The following is a 19,666-nucleotide window of genomic DNA, read 5'->3' as shown; positions in this document are numbered from 1 at the left end:
TCTGTGCTGACAACTCAGAGCCTGGAGACTGCTTCAGATTCTGTGTCTCCCACCCCCCCCCACACCCCTCCCCCACTCACACTCTGTCTCTCTCTCTCTGTCTCTCTCTCTCTCTCTCTCTCAAAAATAAATAAACATTAAGAAAAATAGCAGCATATCCATTTTATACGATATTATGTGGATCTTAAAATTTGGATTTTTCAAGAATTTTTAATGTGATAGGAAAATGCTATCCAGTCTAGGCCTTAATATCACCCTAAGTTATAAGCTAGTAAGTTAGCCTGTTATTTAGTCATATATGCCAGCAAAAGACATGATACTCCTCAGAGACAAAATACTTTATTCCATGGCATAGCAAAGGATCATCAACCTATTTTCATGGGTTCCCCTTTCCCTCAAGTCCTAGGAGGGCCCAGATGGATGCTATACATGCAGTGGGTTTAAGTGATTCTTCCAATAAATGTACCCTGAAAAAGATAAATATTTTTTAACTATATGAAACTATAAAGTATCTAAAAATTACACTAAGGATTTTGAACTTAATTCTAGATAACATGGGGAACTGTTGATAGATTGGATCAGAACTGTACTGCAGAAATACAGATGCAAGATGGTTGGAAAGGGAATGCAAAAGTGTAAGTGGCACTATCTAACAGAACTCTCTGCAACAACAATAATTTCTACATTTGTACAGTAATTCTAATTCTAAACTGCAGTAGAAAGTAAATGACTGCAATAGAAATAACAAGATTTGACAACAAATGTATTTATTTATTTGTTCATTCAAAAAAATTAATGTTTACTTTGTGCCTATCACTGTTCTAGATATAGGAAATAGGGCAATAAACAAATAGACAAAGCTTACACTCTAATTCTGCTTCACAAAACTTACATTCTAACAGTAGGAAACAAACAATAAATGGTAAAACATAGGGTATGTTGGATGATGGCAAGATGGTTGATATATACAACAACTATTATCTACACAGATCTTCTTCACCTTACAATGGGATTACATCCCAATAAGCCCATCAGAAATTGAAAACAAGTCAAACATACATACAATAATCTAATCTACCAAACATCACAGCTTAGCCTAGCCTAAGTTAAACATGCTCAGAACATTTACATTGGCATAAAATTGGGCAAAATTACCTAACACAAAACCTATTTTATAATAGGTGTGTAATTTACTGAATACTGTACTAAAAGTGAAAAACTGAATGGTTTTATGGGTCCAAAATGGTTGTAAGCATTATCAGTTTTTTACCCTTATATCACATAGCTGACTGGGAGCTGTGGCTCACTGCTACTGCCCAACATTACAAAAGAATATCATATCACATATGGCTAGCCTAAGAAAAGATCAAAATTCATTATTTGGAGTATGTTTTCTACTGAATGCATATCATAAAGATGAAAAATCCTACGTCAAAGCATCCTAAGTGGGGGACCATCTGCACTTTACATATAAAGAAATTAAGTTTCAAAGATGAAGATATAAGACTGCTTCTCAATATGGAGATCTTGTAAACTTGCAGAATCTGATCAATAGGTATAGGGTGGGATCTGAAGTTTTACATTTGTAACAAGCTCCCCAGTGATGTCCAATATTTTCAGTCCTCAGACATTCTGAGTGGTAGATAAATAACTTCTTCAGAGTTCTACAGTGAGTAAGTAACAAAAACAGGCACTTTAACCTTTTAATTCTAACTCCAAATTCTGAATTCTTTTCACTAAGCTGACTGCTGTTCTAAACCCAATGGTAAGCTTCAAAAAAGAAGCTAAATAGAAAATTAAATGGGTTGAGAAGTAAATTATAAGGTACGGAAGTACAGTATCAAGTATTAACTCTTCAAGAAAACTAAAAGAGAAGGGAAGATGTAATATGTATAGTAACTTGAAAAGGAATATGAATTACGGGAAAGTTTTGTGAAAAAAGACTCAGAAATTAACAAAGCAAACAGATTAATGAAATGAACAACCAATGGCTCACAGAAGAAATCAAAACGGAAACCAAAAACATTGAAACAAATGAAAATGGAAATACAATACACCAAAACTTATGGGATGCAGTTGCAGCATTCTAAGAGGGAAGTTAAGGGGCGCCTGGGTGGCTCAGTTGGTTGAGCATCCAACTTCAGCTCAGGTCATGATCTCATGGCTTGTGAGTTTGAGCCCCACCTGGGGCTCTGTGCTGACAGCTTAGAGCCTGCTTCAGATTCTCAGTCCCTCTCTTGCTCTGCTTCTCCCCCGCTCATGCTCTCTATCTCTCAAGAATAAATAAAACACTTAAAAAAAAAATTTAAGTTAATAGTAAATAGTTATAGTGATAAATGCCTACAGCAAGAAACAAGAAAACCTCATCAAATAAACAACTTAACTTTACATCTTAAGGAACCAGAAAAAGAACAAAGCCCAAAAATCAATGAAACTAAGATCTGGTTATTTTAAAAGATTAACAAATTGACAAACAAACTGACACCACCATCACTCCACAAACCAGAGAGGACACAAATAAATAAAATAAAAAATGAAAAATGAAATATTACAACTTATACCACAGAAATGCAAAAAATCATAAATGACTTTCTACACTTTTACACCAACAAATCTGACAACCAAGAAGAAACATATAACCTACCAAGACTAAATCATGACAAAGGAGGAAATCTGAACAGACTAATTACTAGTAAGAGATTGAATCAGTAATCAAAAGTGTCCAAACTGGGGGTATAGCTCAGGTGTAGAGCTTTGACTGCAAAAGTGTCACACCAAAAAAAAGGCCAGAACCAGATGGCTTCACTGGTGAATTCTACTGAACATTCAAACAATCAATACCAATCTTTCTCTAACTCTTCCAAAACATAAAAGGGAACCTTTCCAAACATCTTCTAGAAAGCCAGCATTACTCTGATGCCAAAACCAGATAAGGAAATTACAAAAAAGTAAAATTACAAGCCAATATCCCTAATGAACATAGATGCAAAAATCCTCAACAAAATATTAGCTGACGATATTCAATAATACATTAAAAGAATCATAGGCAAGATCAAGTAGAATTTATTCCAGAATTGCAAGGATGGCTCAACATCTGCAAATCAGTCAACATGCTACACCAATATTAACAAAATGAAGGATAAAAATCATGTAACCAGCTCAATAGGTATAAAAAGCAACTGACAAAATTCAACACCCATTCATGATAAAAATTCTCAATAAGGAAGATGTAGACAGAATATACCTCAACATTATAAAGGCCACATACAATAAGCCCACAGCTAACAGCATACTCAACAGTGAAAAGCTGAAAGCTTTTCCTCTAAGATCAAGACAAGATAAGGGTTCCCACCCTCACCACTTTTATTCAACATAGTATTGGAAACCCTAGCCAGAGCAATTAGGCAATAAAACGGAAAAGAAAAACAGGCATCCAAAAAGGAAAGGAAGAAGTAAAACTGTCTCTATTTGTAGATGGCATGCTATTACATATGGTAACTCCTAAAGACTTCATCGATAAACTGTTAAAACTAATATATTCAGTAAAGTTGCAGGTTACAAAATTAACATATAAAATTGGTTATGTTTTTATACATTAACAAAGAACTATTAGAGAAATTAAGAACGCAATTCCATTTATAATTACATTTAAAAAAATTTACTTAGAAATAAATTTAACCAGGGAGGTGAAAGATCTATGCATTACAAACTACAAGACATTGATGAAAGAAGCGAAAAGATCTACACATCTGAGAAGCTCAATCAACTCAATGTACAATAAACACAGAGACCCACACCAATACATAATCAAAATGTTGAAAGACTGAATATCTTGAAAGTAGCAAGAGAAAACAAATCACATACAGGGGAATGCTAATAAAATTAACAGTTGACTTCTCATTAGAAACAACAAAGGCCGGAACACTGAAGGCATATTCAGAGTACTAAAAACAAAAAGACTGTCAACCAAGGATTCTAAACCCAGGAAACTACCTTTCAAAAGGATGAGATAAAACACTGCACAAAATTTATAAAGAACTTAAACTCAACACCCAAAAAAGCAAATAATCCAGTGAAGAACTGGGCAAAAAGCATGAACACACACTTTTCCAAAGAAAACATCCAGATGGCTAATAGACACATGAAAAAATGCTCAACATCACCCATCATCAGGCAAATACAAATCAAAACACAATGAGAAACCACCTCACACCTCAAAATGGCTAAAAGTAACAACTCAGGCAACAACAGATGTTCACGAGGATGCGGAGAAAGAGGAATCCTTTTGCACTGCTGGTGGTAATGCAAACTGGTGCAACCACTCTGGAAAACAGTATGGAGGTTTCTCAAAAAATTAAAATAGAACTACCATACAACACAGAAATTACACTACTAGATTTATCCAAAGGATACAAAAATGCTGATTCAAAGGGGCTGAATTCAAACATTGAATTCATTGAAATGCTGATTCAAACATTGGGGCACATGCACCCCACTGTTTATAGCAGCACTATTGGCAATAGCCAAAGTACAGTAAGAGCCCAAATGTCCATCAACTGATGAATGGATAAAAAAAATGTGGTATATAGGGGCGCCTGGGTGGCGCAGTCGGTTAAGCGTCCGACTTCAGCCAGGTCACGATCTCGCGGTCCGGGAGTTCGAGCCCCGCGTCGGGCTCTGGGCTGATGGCTCAGAGCCTGGAGCCTGTTTCCGATTCTGTGTCTCCCTCTCTCTCTGCCCCTCCCACGTTCATGCTCTGTCTCTCTCTGTCCCAAAAATAAATAAATGTTGAAAAAAAAAATTAAAAAAAAAATGTGGTATATATACACAATGGAATATTACGCAGCGAACAAAAAGAATGAAATCCAACCATCTGCAACAACATGGACGGAACTGGAGTGTATTATGCGAAGCTAAATAAGTCAGTCAGAGAAAGACAAATATATTCCACTCATATGTGGAATTTAAGAAACAAAACAGATGAACATAGGGGAAGGGAAGGAAAAATAAAGTAAATTAAAAACAGAGATGGAGACAAACCAGAAGAGACTCTTAAATACAGAAAACAAAGGGTTGCTGGTGGGGTGTTGGGTGGGGAGATGGGCTAAATGGGTGATGGGCATTAAGGAGGGTACTTGCTGGGATGAGCATTGGGTTGTTGTATTTAAATGATGAACCACTAAATTCTATTCCTAAAACAAATACTACACTATATGATAACTAACTTGGATTTAAATTTATTAAAAAATTTCAGTTACACAAAAACTGAGAGAATCTGTCGATAGAAACCATCATACAAGAAATACTAAAGGAATTCTTCAGGCTGAAACCAATTGACACCAGACAGTAAATTAAATTTACAAAACAAAAACAATGCTAGTAAAGATAATTATATAGGTCATTTCAAAAAGAAAACATATTTGCGTATTTCTTTTCCCTTCTTTTCTTAGCTGATTTTAAAAGCAATTTTACACAAAGCACTATGCATGTAACTCTAGCATTGGGGCTGTAATATATTGAAATGTAACATATCTGACAACATCAAAAGGAGGCAGGTGGGAGCAAAGCTGGAGTGGAGTAAGAAAAGGACACTTTCCTTTGTTTGGATGATAACAAATCCACAGGAACAAATAAAGAGAATAAAAATGGTAAATTAGAAAATTAATTAATAAGCTCTATAAATACTTGCTCCCCCTCTCTAAGCTTGTTAAAAATACATAAAATTATGTAAATAGGTATAACAATATAACAATGTATTCTTGTGTTTGTAACACATAGAGGTGTAATATGTATAGCAATTATAGCAGAGGGAAAAGAGGGAACAGAGCTATATGAGAGTAATGTCTCTGTATCACACTACAATTAAGTTAGTAGAAATCAGGTATATATTCTAAGATAAATTTTATAAGCCCTAGAGCAACCACTAGAACATAAACTTAAAAATTAGCTAGAAAATCATTAAAGAAATTTACATGTCACACTAGAAAATATTCACTAAATGTAATAAAAAGCAGTAAAGGTGGAAAAGAACAACAAAAAGACATGAAACATGGAAAACAAAAAGTAAACCCAACAAATGCACATCTAATCTTAATCCATGACACTGAATGTAAATTGATTAAATAATCACATCAAAAGGCAAAGATTGTCAGATCTAGATTTAAACACACACACACACACACACACACACACACACACACACACACACACACACACGATCCAACTACAAGCTGTTTACAAGAGATAGACTTTAGACCCAAAAATCCAAATGTACTGAAGAGATGAAAAACACCTACTGTACAAGCAGCAAGTGTAAGAACTGAAATGCCTATACTGACCTAAGACAAAATAGACCTTAAAACAAAAAATGTTACAAAAATTAAAGAAAGACCATTTATAACAACAAAAAGTCAATTCATAAGGAATGTGTAACAATTATAAACATAAATGCACTTAATATCATAGTCTCAAATATATAAAGCAAATATGACAGAAAAAAATGGTAAAACAGACAAACAATAATAGAGACTTCAATATCCTACTTTTGAAAATGGAGAAAACAACTAGGCAGAAGATCAACAAGGATACAGAAGACTTGAACACTATAAACTCCTGGAACTAAGAGACATGTATAGAACATACCACCTAACAATAGAAGAATGCACATCCTTCTCAAGAGTAACCATACATTCTACAGAATAACCTATACACCAAAACATAAAAACAAGCCCCAATAAAATTTAAATGAACTGAAATCATGTAAAACATGTGTTCTCCAACATAAATAGAATCAAATGAGACATTAATAACAAAAGGAAATTTACAAATATATGGAAATGAAATGAGATATTCCCAAATAACCAAGGGGTCAATGAAAACAAATTGCAATAGAAATTAAACATATTTTAGATGAATTATAACAAAAACACAACAAACCAAAACTATGAGTAGATTGCTAAAGTTGTGCTTAGAAATTTATCAGTGTGAACACCTATATCAAAAAGAAAGATCTCAATCCATGCTCCTGGATAGGAAGAATATTGTTAAAATGTCGATACCACCCAAAGCAATCTACATATTCAATGCAATCCCTATCAAAGTAACACCAGCATTCTTCACAGCGCTAGAAGAAATAATCCTAAAATTTGTATGGAACCAGAAAAGACCCCGAATAGCCAAAGCAATCTTGAGAAAGAAAACCAAAGCAGGTGGCATCACAATCCTGGACTTCAAGCCATCCTACAAAGCTGTAATCATCAAGACAGTATGGTACTGGCACAAGAACAGACACTCAGATCAATGGAACAGAATAGAGAACCCAGAAATGGACTCACAAACATATGGCCAACTAATCTTTGACAAAGCAGGAAAGAATATCCAATGGAATAAAGACAGTCTCTTCAGCAAGTGGTGCTGGGAAAACTGGACAGTGAGATGCAGAAAAATGAACCTGCACCACTTTCTTACATCATACACAAAAATAAACTCAAAACGGATGAAAGACCTCAATGTCAGACAGGAAGCCATCAAAACCCTCGAGGAGAAAGCAGGCAAAAACCTCTTTGATCTTGGCTGCATCCAACTTCTTACTCAATACGTCTCCGGAGGCAAGGGGAACAAAAGCAAAAATGAACTACTGGGACCTCATCAAAATAAAAAGCTTCTGCACAGCGAAGGAAACAATCAGCAAAACTAAAAGGCAACCGACAGAACGGGAGAAGATATTTGCAAATGACATATCCGATAAAGGGTTAGTATCCAAAATCTATAAAGAACTTATCAAACTCAACACCCAAAAAACAAATAATCCACTGAAGAAATGAGCAAAAGACATGAATAGACACTTCTCCAAAGAAGACATCCAGACGTCTTCAACTGACACATGAAAAAATGCTCAACATCACTCATCACCAAGGAAATACAAATCAAAACCACAATGAGATACCACCTCACACCTGCCAGAATGGCTAACATTAACAACTCAGGCAACAACAGATGTTGGTGAGGATGTGGAGAAAGAGGATCTCTTTTGCACTGCTGGTGGGAATGCAAGCCGGTGCAGCCACTCTGGAAAATAGTATGGAGGTTCCTCAAAACACTAAAAATAGAACTACCCTACGACCCAGCAATTGCACTACTAGGCATTTTTCCACGAAATACAGGTGTGCTTTTTTGAAGGGACACATGCACCCCCATGTTTATAGCAGCACTATCAACAATAGCCAAAGTATGGAAAGAGCCCAAATGTCCATCGATGGATGAATGGATAAAGAAAATGTGGTGTGTATACACACACACACACACACACACACACACACACACACACACACACACACAATGGAGTATTACTCGGCAATCAAAAAGAATGAAATCTTGCCATTTGCAACTACATGGATGGAACTAGAGGGTATTATGCTGAGCGAAATTAGAGAAAGACAAATATCATATGACTTTACTCACTGAGGACTTTAAGAGACAAAACAGATGAACATAAGGGAAGGGAAACAAAAATAATATAAAAACAGGGAGGACAAAAGAGAAGAGACTCATAAATATGGAGAACAAACTGAGGGTTACTGGAGGGGTTGTGGGAGGGGGGATGGGATAAATGGGTAAGGGGCATCAAGGAATCTACTCCTGAAATCATTGTTGCACTATATGCTAACTAATTTGGATGTAAATTTTAAAAAATAAAAAATAAAATTAAAAAAAGAAAGATCTCAAATCAATAACCTATTCTTTTATCTTAAGAAACAGTAAAGAGCCCAAACTAAAACTGAAGTGTGAAAGGAAGGAAAAAAAAAAAAGGCAAAAAGGAAGTAAATGAAACAGAGATTTAATTTTGTTTTAATTTATTTTTTTTGGGGGGGGGGGAGGCAGAGAGAGGGAGGCATGGCATCCGAAGCAGGCTCCAGACTCTGAGCTGTCAGCACAGGGACCAACGCAGGCTCAAACCCACGAGCTGTGTGATCATGACCTGAGCTGAAGTCGGTCACTTAACCAACTGAGCCACCCAGGCGCCCCTGAAGCAGAGATTTAAAAATAGAGAAAACCAGATCAGAAAAAGTAGAGGAAGAAAAGTTTATTTCCTTGAAAAGATGAACATAATTGACAAAATTTAGCTAGACTCACCAAAAAAAGAGAAAGAAAAAGAAAACTCAAATTATCAAAATCAGGAATGAAAGAAGGGATATTACTACCAATTTAACAAAATAAAAAGGAGTGACTAGGCCAGGCAGCTTTACAGTTAAGTTTCATCTAATAAAAACTAATACCAACCCTTTACAAACTCTTCCAAAAACTAGAGGAGACAATGCTTCTCATCTCAACTTGTGACAGTAGTATTACCCTTGTATCAAAACCCAATTAACAACAAAAATCACAAAAAAAATCTATACGCCAATACCTCTATGAATATAAACACAAAAGTCCTCAAAAAAATTACTAACAAAACAAATCCAAAAATATGTAAAAAGAATTGTATGCCATAACCAAATGGCACATATAACCAAGAATGCAAGGTTGGTTCAACATATGAAAATTAATTACCAATGCACCTTATTATTAGAATATAGGGCAAAAACAATATGATCATCATAAAAGAAGCAGAAAAAACATTTGACAAAATCTAACACCTTTAACATGGTAAATATGCTCTAAAAACTTCAAATAAAAGGGAACTTCCTCAACCTGATAAAGAGCATCTACAGAAATCCCACAGCTAACATCATACTTAATGATAAAAGACTTCATACCTCTTCACAAAGACCAGGACAAGACAAGGATGTCTGTTCTTGCCACTTCAATGCAACATTGTACTGAAGGTTCAGAGCAATTGGGAAATGAAATATATAAAAGGCACACATGGAAAGAAAGAAGACTACATTTGCAGATGACATGGTCTTGTATATAAAGAAATCCATACACAAAAAAATTAAAGATAATAAACAAATAGTTCAGCAAGATTGCAGCTATAAAATTAACATAGAAAATTCAACACTAGCAAGGAATATTCCCAAAGTGAAATTAAGAAAACAATTTTTCAATAACAACAAAAAGATTAAAATACAGAGTTAATTTAACAAAGAAGTACAAGACTTGTACCCTGGAAACTACAAATATTGTTGAAAGAAATGAAGAAAACCTAAATCCCAGAAAGATGTCCCATATTTATAGGTCAAAGTATTTAATATAAGATGGCATAGTCCCAAATAAAGGAAAGACCACCTATGTTCACAGACCAAAAATTTAATATTATTATGATGGCAATACTCCCAAACCAGATCTACACATTCAACACAATCTGACTCTACTACAATATGGATGAACTTTCAAAACATTATTCTAAGTAAAATAAGCCAGTCACAAAAAGACAAATACTGTATGAGTCCACTTATATGAGGTATCTAGAGTAGTCAAATTGAGAAACAAAAAGTAGAATGATAGTTGACTAACAGTGGGGGAAATGGGGAACTGCTGTTTAATACTAACAGTTTCAGTTTTACAAGTTTTGTGGATGGATGACAGTAATATTTATACAATGTGAATATTTAACACCATTGCACTATATTCTTAAAAGTGGTTAAGATGGCAAATTTTATATTATGTGTATTTTACCACTACTAAAAGTATTAATTTTTGAAAAGAAAAAAAAAACCAATAAAGTGGACTTCATCAAAATTCAAAACTATATGCTGTGATTAATACCATCAAGTAAGTGAACACACATCCCACAGAGTCAGAGGAAATTTTTGCAAATAACATATCTGATAAAGGACTTGTACCCAGAATACATAAAGAACTCTTACAACTTCATATTTAAAAAAAATAAATAACCCAGTTAAAAAGTAAGTATCTGAATAGACACTTCTCCAAAGATATAGAAATGGGTAATAAACACAAGAAGAAAATGCTCAATATCATTAACAACTAGGCAAAGGTAAATCAAAACCACAATAAGATACCACTTCATATCCACCAGAATGGCTATAATCAAAAAGACAGAAAATAACAAGTGTTGTTGAAGATGTGGAGAAATTGGAACCCTCATAATGCTAATGGCAAAGTAATATGTTGCACATTTTGGAAAACAGTTCAGCAGTTCTTTGAAATGTTAAAACACTGTTAATATAAAACCTGTAATTCCACTCCTAGATATATATCAAAGAGAAAGGAAAATATACATATACACAAAAACATGTACATGAATGTTCACAGCTGTATTGTTCACAACAGCCAAAAATGGAAAAAGACCCAAATGCCCATCGACTGATAAATGGGTGAACAAAATGTGACATTATCTATATAATTGTGTAATTAATTACTTAATAAAAAAGGAGTATCGATACATACTATTAAATGGATACATCTTGAAAACATACTCAAAAGAAGTTTCTCACAAAAGATCACATGCTGTATGATTTAATTTATATGAAAATGTCCAGAATAGACAAATTTATGGACATAGTAAATTAGTGGTTGCCTAGATTGCCTAAGGCTGAGGGAGGTGTGGAATGGGGAGTAAGTACAAACAGGTACAGGGTACCTAGAGTATAAAAATATTTTAAAATTAGAGTGTAGTGAGGACGGTTACCAGAGATGAGGTAGGGAGATGAAAGGGATCAAGCAGGGCACTTGTGATGAGCACAGGATGATATATGCAGTGTTGAAACACTATATTGTGCACCTGAAACTAACAATACACTGTATGTTAACAAACTGGAATTTAAATAAAAACTTTAAAAAATAAATAAAAATAAAATTAGACTGTAGTGATGTTTGCACAACATAGTGAACTGGATACCTTAAATGGGTGAAATGTATTGCATATGAATTACATCTCAAAAAAGCTGTTTTTAAAAAAAGCTAATGACAGATGGTTTCAATTTCCATTCTAAATATATCATTTCTCCTTCCAAAGCTCTAGCTTAGTTGCTCTTATTATATATTTTAATAGTTTTTAAAAAAGAGAATTTTCTTGTCCAACACATAAAGAGCTTAGAAGTCACTCACATCTGCACCAGAAAAGAGCTGAACAAACTGAAAACCAAAACTCTTAAATCCATCAGAGAACTGAGTTCACAGGATAAACAACTGTTCTGAAAACCAGAGAGACAAATAAAAAGAATCAGAGAGGGATTAATATTAAGGGAGCAGAAGGCACTGGAACCAAAAATGGGCAGGAAAAATTAAACTGCAATTAACCAACTGCTAGAGGCTAAGCATGAACTCACTTTAGAGAGAAAAACTCCTTGGGGAGGGTGTCTGGGTGGTTAGGTTAAGGTCCAACTTCAGCTCAGATCATGATCTCATGGTTCATGAGTTTAAGCACCACATCAGGCTCTCTGCAGTCAGTGCAGAGCCCACTTCGGCCTCAGTCTCCCCCTCTCTATGCCCCTTTCCCCCCACTCTCTCTCTCAAAAAGAAGAGCAAACAATTAAACACAAAAAACAAACAAAACCGAAACAACAAAACTGCAAAGCCCAGGGAGGACTCTATATTTTCATGAGCTTTACTTCCAGGGGCCTCACAAGGTTCCCAAGATGAAGATGGGACAAAAATATCCTCATACTCTTGGCACAGGGAATGGTAAAGTAACCATTTTAGAAAAAGCCTGGAGCCCTCTGTTTTCCATAATAGAGGGATCTCAAGGGAAACTATATTATCAGAGCCTGACTGCCTAGGTTTTACCTGAGATAAACCAACCTAGAAGAAGGGAAACACCCAACTCTAGCCCCACCCCACCCCCAAGCCTTCCTGTTTCACCTAAGGAGAGGAAAAACGCTAAGAATAGCACTTGTAAAAGTAATAGCCTAGGGATATAGGCTCACTAAAAGACTGACACCTAATCATAGGATTATTATAATGAAACCTCTCCCCTCCACGCCTTACCACTAGATCAGTAAGGCTCCTCTATAATAACAAGACATTACAAATGATACAATGGAAGCAAGGCTCAGACTCTATTTAAGGAGTGTCAAAGGAAACCAAAAGACAACACAGGAGACAAAAAACAAAGACACCAGAGGAAATTTTACTGTCTGACAACAGTTACCACAAACAGTAATACTGCCTAACTTTTAGTCAGTAAACTAAAGCCTCACATCTAAGGCTTATTTACCTTAGTTCTTTTCCCTAATACCTCAAGCACAGTGTTTAACAAAAAATTATAAGGCATGTTATAAGACAAAAAACAGTCTGAAGAGACTAAGCAAGCAAAAGAATCTGACTCAGATATGGCAGAGATTTTGGGATTATGAGACCAGGAATTTTAAATAACTATAACTAATATGCTGAAAGCTCTAATAGAAAAAGTGGACAAAATTCAAGAAGAGATGAGTGATATAAGCAGAGAGATGGAAACCCTAATAAAGAATCAAAAAGACATGACAGGGATGCCTGAGTGCCTCGGCAGGTTGAGCATCTGACTTCAGCTCAGGTCACGATCTCACAGTTTGTGGGTTCAAGCCCCACATCAAGCTTTGCTCTCACAGGATAGACCTTGCTTCAGATTCTCTGTCTCCCTCTCTCTCTCAAAAGTAAACATAAAAAATTATTAAAAATTGTTTAAAAAAAGAAATGACAGAAATCAAAAACAGCGTAACAGAAATGAAGGATGCCTTTGATGGGCTCATCAGTAGGCTGGACATGCCAAGGAACGAATCAGTGATTTTTAACAGTAGGTCAATAGAAACTTCCCAAACTGAAATGTAAAGTGGGGAGAAAAAAACACAACACCCCAGAACAGAATGTCCTTAACAGAACTTAAGGCCAATTTCAAAGGATATAAAGGCAAAAATGAGGTGGTACCCTGAGAATGCTTTACCAAACCATGCTATAATCTGTAAAAGAGAACCCAAAAAAACATTTTTAGAAATGATTCCCTTCTCAAATCCTATAGTGGTCCTCATGTTTGAGACCAGGACAGAAATGATCTGGGACTCAGATAGTTCTGACATCACAATTATTGCTGATAAAATTAGAGGATATTTGAGGCCAGTCATTTCAACTATGCTCATCACTAAAATCCCTGGTCCAAACAAAGGCCAACATTGCCAGTCTCCTGTCCCCACATTCTATTACTGCTCTATTTTCTTATCTTGGTTCCTCTCACTATTTATTCCTCCCCTCCCAATTTTTCTTCTGTGTTCTTTGAAACAATCTTTCTCAAATTTTTCATAGAACACTCTCCAACTTTCTGTCTTGAAAAAAAAAAAAAAAAAACAAAGAAACTTTATTTTCCCCTTGTTAATACTACTGCCATTTCAGCCCTCTTCCATACACCATGACTCTGGAAACAAAGAGAGATGGAAGTGGCATTTAACTACTTGTCACAATGATTTCTTTACTATTATTTTCCATATTTCTCAAATAAAAAAAAAAAAAGAAAAGAAAACCTTCTTTTTGAGGCTTAGGCTACACACAACTTCTCTACCATCCTTCATCTATCACTTTCTTCTTGCAACTCCCAGTCCCTCCCATACATTTTTTGAAGACTTCAAGGTCCACAGATTTTCCCTAATAACCAAATCCCATATTAACCAGAAAATAATTAAACATAACTAACTAATTCAATAAGCTAGCCTCAAAATCACCTACTTTCTATCCTAGTGATTTTTATTCAGTTTCAACTATCCAATCCCAGGGCCATGCAACAGATCCAGTCACCCTTCAAACTGATCCTCATTTAAATGTACCACCTCATGGCACAAAAACAGACACTCAGATCAATGGAACAATAGAAAACCCAGAAATGGACTCACAAACGTATGGCCAACTAATCTTTGACAAAGCAGGAAAGAATATCCAATGGAATAAAGACAGTCCCTTCAGCAAGTGGTGCTGGGAAAACTGGACAGCGACATGCAGAAGAATGAACCTGCACCACTTTCTTACACCATACTCAAAAATAAACTCAAAATGGATGAAAGACCTCAATGTCAGACAGGAAGCCATCAAAACCCTCGAGGAGAAAGCAGACAAAAACCTCTTTGATCTTGGCTGCATCCAACTTCTTACTCTATTGTAGAGTGTACTCTACAATACTCTAATGTAGAATGTCTCCGGAGGCAAGGGGAACAAAATTCTTACTCTAATGTAGAATGTCTCTGGAGGCAAGGGGAACAAAAGCAAAAATGAACTACTGGGACCTCATCAAAATAAAAAGCTTCTGCACAGCGAAGGAAACAATCAGCAAAACTAAAAGGCAACCGACAGAACGGGAGAAGATATTTGCAAATGACATATCCGATAAAGGGTTAGTATCCAAAATCTATAAAGAACTTATCAAACTCAACACCCAAAAAACAAATAATCCACTGAAGAAATGAGCAAAAGACATGAATAGACACTTCTCCAAAGAAGACATCCAGACGTCTTCAACTGACACATGAAAAAATGCTCAACATCACTCATCACCAAGGAAATACAAATCAAAACCACAATGAGATACCACCTCACACTTGTCAGAATGGCTAACATTAACAACTCAGGCAACAACAGATGTTGGTGAGGATGTGGAGAAAGAGGATCTCTTTTGCACTGCTGGTGGAATGCAAGCCGGTGCAGCCACTCTGGAAAATAGTATGGAGGTTCCTCAAAACACTAAAAATAGAACTACCCTACGACCCAGCAATTGCACTACTAGGCATTTATCCACAAAATATAGGTGTGCTTTTTTGAAGGGACACATGGACCCCCATGTTTATAGCAGCACTATCAACAATAGCCAAAGTATGGAAAGAGCCCAAATGTCCATCGATGGATGAATGGATAAAGAAAATGTGGTATATGTACACACACACACACACACACACACATACACACACACACACACACACACACACACACACACAATGGAGTATTACTCGGCAATCAAAAAGAATGAAATCTTGCCATTTGCAGCTACATAGATGGAACTAGAGGGTATTATGCTGAGCGAAATTAGAGAAAGACAAATATCATATGACTTCACTCATATGAGGACTTTAAGAGACAAAACAGATGAACATAAGGGAAGGGAAGCAAAAATAACATAATAACAGGTGGGGGGGGTACAAAACATAAGAGACTCTTAAACATGGAGAACAAACAGATGATTACTGGATGGGTTGTGGGGGGGGGGGGGGCTAAATGGGTAAAGGGCATTAAGGAATCTACTCCTGAAATCATTGTTGGACTATATGCTAACTTGGATTAAACAAACAAACAAACAAACAAACAAATAAATAAATAAATAAATGTACCACCTCAATCTGACCAAAATTGCCTATTATTCTAGCTCTTTCCACAAATATATCCACCTCATCTATTCAACTTCATAAATAAATCACTGTACCTTCTATTTTCTCCAATAACTCGTGGTTTTTCTTCTCTCTCTCTCCAAGCAGGCTGAAACCAAGGTGATCAACTCTTACTGATTCCCTTCCACTGCTTTCCATCTATCACATCTACCCAATCAATAAATCCCTCAACCAGGGATCAATCCTATAACTCACCTTTTGCAGTCCTTTAGCAGACAAAGATCAGAGATTCTATTAAGGCTGACAACTTTACAAAATCATCTCCCACCTCAGCTGACTTCTCAGAACTATCTGCCAATTCTTTTGCTTGCCCTTGGTCAGCTCCAACCCCTATTCACTTTAATGTAAATTCTGAACCTGCACCAAGCCACTCACCTCAAACCTCCAACCCTTCTTTACCACTTCCTGCTTCCCTCAGCAAATAATCTTGCTTTCTACCTCAAAAGTGTTTTCTCAGTTTCCTCTCTACAAACTTATTTGGATCCACTCTTCTCTTGTGCTCAATTAGTTTCTTTTTTCCCTTCAAGTCACAAAAAGGAATACAGAAATAAACTGACTCTAATATCAGACTCCTCCATGTAATTCAGTTCTAAACACTGTCATAAAGAATGCAATGAAAAAATCAAATGGTTCATCTAATAAAAGATCTGGGGATTTAAATACACCTATTTCAAAGTTAACATTATTGCAGGAGCTCAAAATTAAAAACTCAGCCATAGCATGATATTTTTAACAAGCTAGCCTTAAGAACACCCAATATCTCCTCTTCTACATACCTGCTAAATGTTTGAGAGTCTTTTGCACAGTGTCGGGAGATACCCTCAACATTCTGAGATCTGAATAGTGATACTCCAACTCTCTGGTTAGCTCATGAGGAACAAATGGAGGCAATACAGATGAAAAAGACTGATTAATGTCCGTATTGGAATGATCTACCTATAAAAAGAGACAAAATTTTAAGACAATAACATTAATTAGACTTCATCTGATAAAAAAACAAACCTAATTTTCATGAAAATGAATACTAAACAGTTATGCCAGTTCCTTAAGTTCATATTCTCCACCCTCCCGAATTCATATACAAGTCATATCCTGTTTGGTCAATTCTATGAAGGCTCTACAAATTATTCTGAGGGTCTGGAAGGCTGTCTGCATAGAATATTATTACAGATAGGAAGCCTCGAAGTTTGTTCCATATCATAATATGATCACTGAAGAATTTGAACTTTGGTATATTCCTCTTGACAAGCTCAAAGATTTTTCTTTTTAAAGGAAACATATATTGTGAAAGGAAAGAGAAAAGGAAAGAAAACAGGAATATTTTCCAGAAATCCACAAATGTTTAGAAAAAATTAAAACATCAAAGAACTATGTCTACAATCAAATACCAAAAAACATATGTCCTCAAATGTCTTTAAACAAAAGTAATAATGAAGCAAAAATAAAGTAGAAGAAGCAGCAGTGAACAAAACTGACAATGAAGTAAAGGTTAAATGCTGAAAAAGTTCTCAAAGTTTCATCAGATCCCAGCAAGTCCTTACTAGAAATTAGAAACCATCATTGGTGATGTCAGTATATAAACATACACAATTTTCCATCAAATTCACTCTCATATAAAAATAATCTACCACTATTAGGGGCGCCTGGGTGGCGCAGTCGGTTAAACGTCCGACTTCAGCCAGGTCACGATCTCGCGGTCTGTGAGTTCGAGCCCCGCGTCAGGCTCTGGGCTGATGGCTCAGAGCCTGGAGCCTGTTTCCGATTCTGTGTCTCCCTCTCTCTCTGCCCCTCCCCCGTTCATGCTCTGTCTCTCTCTGTCCCAAAAATAAAAAAATAAAAAAACGTTGAAAAAAAATAATTAAAAAAATAAATAAATAAAAATAACTACCACTTTTAGCTTTATTTTCCTAAAAATATTATTCCCTCTTTTTGACGCCCTCTCAGGAGAGTCTAAAGATGTACATAAGCATAAATTTTGTTCTATCCTCTTTTATCAAGGTTTTTTCATTGCATAATGATGAACACAGTCTTAGGAAGTTGGCAGGGTGTAAAAATATTCTACTTCTTCTGCCCTGGTCTACATTTCTCTAGACCAGTGGTTCTCAGTTGTGGGAGATTTTGCCCCCACCCACCTCTCCCCAACCAAGGAACATCTGGCAAGGCCTGGAGACATTTTTCACTGTCATAACTTTGGGCGTGGGGGGGGGGTGCTACTGGCATCTAGTGAGCAGAAGCCAGGGATATTGCTCAGCATACTAAAATATACAGAAAAGCCCCCCACAACAAAGAATATAGTTAAAAAAAAAAAAAGACAATAGTAAGAGAAACTCTGCTCTAAACATAGCACAAAGTTCTTAGTTTTCAATTACCCCACTCTTAAAGGAGACTTTTTGAAGTACACCTTATTAACATACATATCACATATATGATAGAGACTGTGTGTGTGCATGTGTGTGTGTGTGTGTGTGTGTGTCCCCAGGCACATATATGTACTGAACAGCAGTTTTTCTATTCCAAATATAGAGCTTCCAAATATAGGAAGAAAAAATTTCTATTCCACTCTTGACTACACTAAAATTTCATTAATATTGCTCAGTCATAAAAAAAAAAATGAAATCTGGCCATTTGCAACAACATGGATAGCTCTAAAAGGTATAATGCTAAGTGAAATAAGTCAGAGAAAGACCAATATCATATGATTTCACTCACGTGGAATTTACGAAACAAAACAAATGAACAAAGAAAAAAAGAGACAAACCAAGAAACAAACTCTTAACTAAAGGGAACAAACTGATGTATACCAGAGGGGAGGGGGTTAGGGGGATGGGTAAAATAGGTGAAGGGGATTAACAGTACACTTATCACAATGAGCACTGAGTAATGTATAGAATTGCTAATGTACAGAATATTATATACCTGAAACTGATATAACACTGTATGTTAACTATACTGGAATTAAACTTAAGTAAATAAATTTTTTAAAAATTCATTATATCAAAGCTTCAAATCATACAGATATTAGACTAGGTAATACAAAAGAAAATGTAGAATGAGAAAGATGAGAAATATTTATTTAAGAGATTAGGAGATCTCCATTACTAATTGAAAATGGGAGGAATCAGAAAGAAAAAAATCTATATTGGTTTATCTCCCAGTTTTTAATCAATAATGAAGAATCAAAGATGATGAAGAAACCAAGAAATGCTAACTCCTCTATAAGAACGAAGAAAATCTACAAGTCAATCTGATTTCAGAAAAAAGTTTGAGTTCTTTTGATATAGGCAAGTTATGTTTGAAGTGATGAGAATGTTCACAAGAAAATTTCATGCAAGATCGCATATGGATCTACCTCAGGAAAAATATTA

At 35.7% G+C, this 19,666-nt stretch overlaps 1 protein-coding gene across 12 annotated transcripts in view; it reads right to left on the bottom strand.

Annotated features, from left to right (window-relative positions):
- Window positions 1-19,666, bottom strand: part of ALMS1 (ALMS1 centrosome and basal body associated protein) — a 223,530-nt gene that overhangs the window by 161,883 nt on the left and 41,981 nt on the right. For all 12 annotated transcript variants that reach the window (XM_045054413.1, XM_045054405.1, XM_045054402.1 and 9 more), the window contains one exon: window positions 17,078-17,237. In XM_045054413.1, coding sequence (XP_044910348.1) covers window positions 17,078-17,237 — 160 coding nt within the window. The remainder of the gene's footprint in view (window positions 1-17,077; window positions 17,238-19,666) is intronic.

Source organism: Felis catus, chromosome A3 (assembly GCF_018350175.1).
Source record: "Felis catus isolate Fca126 chromosome A3, F.catus_Fca126_mat1.0, whole genome shotgun sequence".
Taxonomy (NCBI): Eukaryota; Metazoa; Chordata; class Mammalia; order Carnivora; family Felidae; genus Felis; species Felis catus.
The sequence above is the reverse complement of the archived record's forward strand: the minus strand, read 5'-3'. Positions and strand labels throughout refer to the sequence as shown.